Genomic DNA, 8,126 nt, shown 5'->3' with positions numbered 1-8,126 from the left:
AGATTAACAAAATTCCAGGTTCCAAGTAGACTTTCGTTCTACAAAACATCAGTTTTCAAAATACCAAAAAGTATTAAGGAAAGAAAAATAAGTGCAATGAGTTTAAAATAACATAAAAATAATTTATAAAGTTTAAATCAATTTTTTTTTATTTTTCTTAGCTTCTTATTTCGTTCCACTTTGCCCTTTATTTTCTTTTCCCTAAATTATTTTTGGGAGCCAAATTCACCCAAGCACAAGACGAATTCAATAGGCACCAATAGCAAGAAAGAAGACCAATGCATATTCAATAAATATGGAATACAAAGCAGTGTGATTCATAATAATGTTAAAAAATACTGTGACTTTCAGCTAAAAAAGGACAAAACATTCCTTTCGGTTTTTGTTGGGCAGACCAGCCTGTTCAGTGTTATCCAGATCTTAACAACGGAAATTTTTTCACACTGCAATATCACCAATAAGCTTTTAAAGTGTACCTTCAGATGATAGTGATATAACGGATAAATTGACCAGGTCAGCATCATGGAAGACGGGTAAGCCTATTTACAGCCGAGTCCAGAGCATCTACATTCCTCCTCAGGATCTTTCTAGACAAGTATCAAGGATGTAAGCAAAATTCAAGATGACAAAAACTAAGCCATACCAAAAACTATATTGCATGATGAATTGTTCTAAACCTAATGCAATTCACCAGGTTTGATTTTTAAAAACTGGGATCAAATTCTAGCTGGAGTCATCGGTGTTAATCTGTGGTTTTTATGGACCATCCACTGGCTTGGTAGCCCACCTTGGATCCGGCTGCCTTTCCACTAGGGAAGGAAGTTGGACAAAGACCTCTGAACCCACAACAAATGAGAAAAAGAAGTGCATGGGCATGCACCAAACCAAATTAAAAGGATACAGCTGCATAGCCAGACCATCAACACCCTTCATTTCTTCATTTAGCCTGCAGCAAAGAAATTTCAAAAGAGATTAAGCTTTCCCCCCACTTTTTTTTTTTTTGTCTCAACTTTTAAAAAGAAAAGGTCATACACAACATGCAAATGCCAAAAACAGATTTAAAGCTTTCAATCCTTTTCCACTTTTGTATCCAAGATTGCAGGTTGCTAAATGACTTACAGGTAAAAAAATCCCAATTATTAGTCACGCTTTAGCCCCTTTGGTTAAGAAAGGAGGAGGCCTTTATCTCTGTAGGATTTTGTACTAGCCAGAATATAATGAGAGAGGTGTGTGCAACATGTGTCACCGACAATTGAAATTTATATAAATCATATCTTTTCTCAAATAAACCTTTTTTTAGGGAAAGTGTAACTTTTACTAAATAGTGTGATTGGGTAGTGAAATATTTTTCCATGATCTAAAAGTAAGATGAATAAATGTTCTACTAGCAGCAGTTAAAGCAACTGAGAGAAAACCACAAATGCAGCATATTTGATGGCTAAAGTTGACACCCCTGTAGATGCTACAGAGGGAAACTGTAAGTGCTCACAACCCAAGGTCTATTGCTCTGGGATCCAGGTACAGAAAAGGTCTATAAAGAGACTGAAATTAAGTTATAAGCCTTTTCTCCACAAGGTTTGATCCCACTCTTGGATCTATCTCCACAAGCAGTTGGATCACTCTCTTAAATCTAACTCCCAATCCTGAACTTGATTCAATACCTTGGGAACAAACCAAATAAATATATATAAAAAAACCTGCCATTCAATAGAATAAAATAAACTTGGAAACTACGCAAAGCTTGCAGCTTAATAACTTTAATAAACTTGCAAAGTTCACTAAATCATATGAATATATATATAGACTTCCATAAAGTTTTGTACATTTCTGAAGGTCATAAATTTGTAAAGTTTATAAATTCATACTACTTTATTTATAAACTTACACAGATTATAAACAAATTAAAATTAATAATTTCTAAGTGCCCGTGAGCTTGTGAATAGTAAACCATTAATTTAACCTCAAGTTCAATTAGAAAATTATGAAGCTTAGTGATTTTAGATTTACGAAGCTTAAATTATTAAAGTTGTAATAAGACTGAAGCACAAGGCCAAGTCAGGATCCTAGGCCCAGATGTCCCTAGTGGAAAAAAGGTCCAGACCTAACATATTTTACATCCCTAAACACCAGCTACAGCTACATAACTGAAAGCCACCATTAAGGCCACTTCAACCTGAGCAACCTTTATATATTATTTGCACATTCCTTTTCCTCTATTTTTAGCGTCGGTGAGAATGACTTCAAAAAACTAGTAAAAAGGGAAAGCATATAGTTCAAATACAATGTCAAATAAAATGCATAAAAGTAACTAATTAGCTGCAATTAACATAGCAAATGCCACTTTGTTCTGTCTACCATGTCAGTAATCTCCAAGTATACCGCAACTTTAACATGCAAGTCATCTTGCAATACACTAAGGCAATTGACACAAATATCCAGGAAGATATCTCTAAGTTTCACACTATGCCTCAGCACTTCTGACAGTTTATGTTTCATCAGTATCCAATATCCATGCAAGCACATAATACCAATGCTGGACATCTAAATAAAATACCTGAGACATGAATTTATATACCGGTTTCCCCTTGTAGCTGCATCAAGTGCTGCAAAATGATATAAAAACAAAAATATAGATGTAAATAAGGAGATCTATGAAACATCCAAGCAACTGGCTGGTTAAAGGAATATTTCAGGGAGAAAAAAAAAAAGATAAGACAAAAATTAATGCAAATCATCTAAAGCAAGAATCAATCCTAAACAATAAGTCACTGTTTACCGACATAAATGCAATTATCTGAGAAAACTAGTGCAGCAATAGACATATAGGGGACATATGCCCCTTAGGAATAGATATTTAGAACTGGGTTGTAATGGACTTGTGCATCTCCAATACTGGTCACATCTAATAATCCCAACCATTATCACTGCATCTGATCCAGAAGTGGAAATGCAAGAGTCATGATTTGAGGTAATTCCCTTTTTTTATCCTGGAATGTGAGGGAATTTGCCTTGCTCCACACTCATTTGCCCAAAATGCTTTAATGGGGTAGAGGACTGCACTTAGATTTTGTGATCACAGTTCCACCTACTGGAGTTTTTCTAAGAATAATAAAGCACTACATACTACACATGAATCCCTCGTTTACCTGATTCCTGGAGGCGGCCTGCAGCATCATTGAAACACCGCATATGATCGACAGAACTGCTAGTAACCTACGATATTATATTGTACAATCAGAAAGACAATCAATGAATCAAAATGAAGTAGGTTCGGCTCTGTCCAAAATAACTGCATATATAGACATATTATATCCAGGTTCTTATCCATCAATTCAAAAATTGAAATGAGATAACTCTTTATGAGTTTTCATCAGCCTATAGTATCTATAGATTTTCATCTATGCCAACAATCTAGGTAGTTTGCTGATGAGTTGCGCGTTCTAAGGGCCAAAAGTGTTAACAATTTAAATTTCCGCAAAGGCTCAAATTGGTTGCCGAGAAATCAAGAAAAGGAAGGAAAATTGAAGCCTTGCACTTTGTACTAAATAGATGCTAAAGACAAGAAAATTTCGGGTCAAATGGTTCTCCAAATTTCAGTGAGAATAAAAATGTGCAGTTTGGAATTTTCTTTCTTTTCCTCCAATTACTCACCAAACAATCGAGCAACACAGCAAACCAGTAATCAAAAACTCTGATTCTCCTTTCTGTGAGAAAACAAGTACAAGAAAAGAAAATTGAAATTTCCAACTCAAATGTGATCCAAACCTTCATTTTCCTTTCTTTTCCCCTATTTTGTCAGCAACCAAATGAAGGCTAAGAACTCAACCACAATCCCCAACAATTTCCACGATACCAAAACTCACCTCAGAGAGAGCCAAACGCAGCGAAGCAAAGAGAGAAGTGAAGCTCTCGGCGATGGCTACGGAGTCTCTTTCCACGACCTCCAGAGCTCTAAGAAGCTCAGTTGGTTTCGATTCAGCGCGGCAGGCACCAGGATGCTCCGGCGAACCTTGGGGACACGTGGACGGTGGATCGGAGTCTGATTCTGAGATTAGGGTTTCGGAGATGATCGGTAGGTCCTCCATGGACATGAGCTTACGGCAATACGTTGGACTCAGGATCCATATCATATCATGGGTTTTTCGTATCGGGTTCGGGTCAAACGATCCAATATTAAGGACGTGTTTGGATATGACCACTAACATGAATGTGACCAAATTGCTGATCAAAGACAACAAATTCATATTCACTGACTCATAATTCTTATGAATTCGGATGAAATTTTGATTTTATTTTCTGTCCCAAGATAATATCACTAAGTATACCAGAGGAATCAATGATTATTATTGTGAATAAAATAAAACATTATTTTATTATTATATAAAATAATAATTTATGTAACCAAATAGTTATAGTAGTTTTTTTTTCTTATTCTTAGTACCACATGCTTTCAACGGTATAATGTTTTTAAAGTGTTTTCTATTTTTTTAATTATTATTAAAAAAACTCTAAAGTTATATTTGGTTCCGGAAAAATATCAAAGAAATAAAAAAAAATACCAAACAAAATAATTTTTCATATGTCGGTTGTCTTATGAAAAATATGAAAGAAAATAAAAAATAATTAAAACTAATTATAAATTCATATATTTTTTAATTATTTAATCTTTATATGGATTAGTTAAAATAAGATAATTGAGTTTAAAATGATAAATAAAAAGAATTGAGTTTGAAACTCGACATCCAAACGAAATGTTACAAAACTAACTTATACTTCACAATCCAACAATAATAATTATGGATAGTTGAACTTGAAAAAATAACTTAATTGTAAAGATTTTTTGGAAAGGGTTGGTTATTCAACAAAAAAAATTATTAAAACTTGGGCAGTGATTGAATCATGTTTAAATTATAATATTATTATGCAATCGTAAAATTAAATCTCACTAAAGATTGAATACAATATAAATATATTAATATTTTAAACTTTATTCAATTATACGTATTCAAATATAATTTTATAATTTAAATTTATTTACTATTCAATAGTGATATATTTAAATTGAGAAAAACCAAAAAGCTACCACCAATATATTTTTATGCTCTAGATTTTTTTCAATGACTTCTCAATAATTTGAATATTTTGATTAAGAACTAATTTTATTCATCTCCTGTGAGGTTTAGCTAAATACATCAAGCTCCAATAAATTTAAAATTTTATCAAATATCTTTCTTATTTCAAATGAGGTGAAAAATAGTGAAAATAACAAATAAAAAATATAAGAAAGGTATTGGATGATATTTTAAGTCAAAAATAATTAAATTTATTTAGTCAAAAGATCAAGAAAAGTGAATAAAATTAAAGTAATGTTGTTTGAAAAGACTAATATTATATAGTTTTTGTAGCCAATGTGCATGAGCAATTTTTTATTTTTAAAATTCAATTTATTTTCATGATAACTAAACATCTAATTAGTGATGTGATTATTGTGAATAAAATAATGTTCAAAAAATAATTATTTTTTTGTATATATTTAAATATTAATTATTGTGATTAATTTTTTGTATATATGTTTTATAATTGTATATTTAAAATTAAATATAATAACACACAACTTTGTTCAATCACTCTCCCAATCCTATCCTACTATAAAACTCTTTCCATCAACTCTTTATAATGGGCCTAGAGGAGGATGAATTTTATTGTTCATAATTTTCTCCCTTCTACTTTTCTTCATTCACTCGTTAACTTCCCAATTTGTAGTAAATTTCTTGTTTCTTGAATTTTTATTGAACGACACAAATATGATTTTATAGTTTTGTAAGCAATTTACTTCTTGAATTTATATTGAAGATGTAACATCCCTCCCTTGATTTTAGGGATGTTTATGTATTTTAATTTTTTTTAAAATACCTATTTAACTTAATTTGAGATATTTATGTATTTTGAAAATTTGAATCGATTTACTTTTAGAGATATCCATATATCTTAAAATTTTTAAAAGATTCTACTTGATTTTAGGGATATTCATGTGTTTTTTTTTAAATATATTTTTATTATTTTAACCATGTAGAATCTTCTCATTACCTTTATTATTTTGATTATTTGTTTGTGAAAAAGTTAAAATAGAGAAAAAAGAGAGGAAGAAATGTCTCTAAAGGATTTTGATCGGAGGTTAGTTACCTAATACAAGTTTCAATATTTAGATACAATGTTAGTGGACTAAGTAACATGTTTTTGAATATGAGTCGATCATGCAAAGTATATTATTTGGTTATATTTTTAAATTGAAAGTATTGAGTTTTTTAAAAAGTGAATTAAATGAGTTTATTTGCTAATTAAGTTTATAAAGATGTGATATCTCCCATGGTTTAATTTTGTACAATATTTAATAATTGTTATTGAACCATTTGTCCTTACTAAGTTATCGAACTCACTCATCTTTATCATTCCACTTTTCGGGATCAAGTGTTCCACTTTTCGGGATCAAGTGACATCAATGAGATAGGAAGGGTGTTTCAAAATTTTTGTTTAAGTGGTTGAGAGAATCTTGAAATTTATTATTCAAGTATTTTGAAATAATTTTCATTTCTACCTCTTGGGTTTGGGGTCACAAAAGAACATTGAGATTATTTTAAGCTTCAAAAATAATTTGTTTCTTGAATTTTTATTGAAGTACAATTGTATGTTTTTAAAATAAAAAGAATCTAAAACAAAAAAAAAAATGTAAAATAAAAGTCCTTTGAAACAAAAGTTTTTTCTATGTATTTTTTTTTATTACCAAGAAACTGAGGATAAAACAAAAAGAAATTTGATAAAACAGAAGAAAAAATTTGAAATACTAAATTAAGATTTGTGGGTAATTGAAGATCTAGCATCTCAAAATATATGGTTAACTTTTTTTTTTGGTGTTCAATGTCGATATTGAATGACTCATTAGTGGTTTGATTATTTTGATTAATTATTATTATCTTTTAGAATGATGCAGTTTGTTTTGTGGGTAAATGTGTCATTGCTAATTATGACTGTCGGCCAAACATGTCATTATCAATTATTACTGTGAATAAAATATTATTCCAATTTTTTTTTTGGTTTATTCTTTATTAAAATAGTTATGCACTTATGCATACCTTCACCAATACTAAAGTTTTCAAAATGTTCTCCATATTAGTATGACTTCACATATACATATATAATGTATATACTATTAAAATTAAAAATCATAATAAGAAATTAAAAATTATATATACAATTAAAAACTTTAAAATATATTTTATCTTATATCTTTAAATTAACATCAATAGCCAAATCTTAATAAGGAAAAATTAAAATTTATTAACATATTTATCTACCATTCAATAGTCATATGTTTAAATTTAATTTAAATTGAGAAAAAACAAAACACAAACATGGATATCTTCAAACCCATTTGGCTGAACGATTTAAAAATAGCTTTTTGTTTTTAAAAACATAATTTTTAACATTGTTTGGTTGTTAATCTCTTAAAATAATTTTTAAAAATAAGGTGAAATAAAAAATAATTTTTAGATAACAAATAGTATTTGTTTTCACTAGTTTTTAAGTTTATCATGTTTTTTGAAACTTATTTTTAAAAATTGTTTTTAAGTTAAAAGAATAAAAAATATTTTTTAAAAACAAGTTTCAAAAAACACGTCCAAACCAGCCCTTCATTTTCAGCAAAGGTGTTTTTGGCATCATGTAGTTTTGGTATTTTGAAATGTTGAATATCCTTTCAAAAAATATATTTCATATCATGGATCATTGCATGAATTCTTATAGTTTTGGGGAACTTTGCTCTATTATAATAAATTGGAAACCCTTAAATATAATTATCTGATTATTTATTTTTATTATTATTTTGAATGAGAAAAGTCATAGCATTACTTATTCACATCCTATTCCATATTTGGACGCCGGAAATTAATATGGAATAGAATAAAAGAGATGATAATTTTTTTTTTTTCTATTGATTATGAAATAAAATATATTTTTTAATATTTTATTATATTTTTAATTAAACACAATGATAAAATATATTATCCATCATTTTTATTATTATTTTTGCATGAGACATATTAATTTTAAGTCACATAAGATATATCCCA

At 29.4% G+C, this 8,126-nt stretch overlaps 1 protein-coding gene across 1 annotated transcript; it reads right to left on the bottom strand.

Annotated features, from left to right (window-relative positions):
- Positions 1-260: 260 nt before the first annotated feature.
- On the bottom strand, positions 261-4,137 carry LOC117927892. The gene is made up of 5 exons (XM_034847619.1): positions 3,864-4,137; positions 3,147-3,213; positions 2,555-2,603; positions 902-946; positions 261-587 (listed from the first exon to the last, which is right to left on the bottom strand). The coding sequence occupies exons 1-5, from the start codon at positions 4,128-4,130 to the stop codon at positions 521-523; spliced, it is 495 nt and encodes a 164-aa protein (XP_034703510.1). The 5' UTR covers positions 4,131-4,137; the 3' UTR covers positions 261-520.
- Positions 4,138-8,126: the final 3,989 nt, after the last annotated feature.

The sequence above is a fragment of the Vitis riparia genome, chromosome 2 (genome assembly GCF_004353265.1).
Source record: "Vitis riparia cultivar Riparia Gloire de Montpellier isolate 1030 chromosome 2, EGFV_Vit.rip_1.0, whole genome shotgun sequence".
In the NCBI taxonomy this organism is placed as follows: Eukaryota; Viridiplantae; Streptophyta; class Magnoliopsida; order Vitales; family Vitaceae; genus Vitis; species Vitis riparia.
Note: the sequence above shows the minus strand (reverse complement) of the source record. Positions and strands in the feature narration are given on the sequence as shown.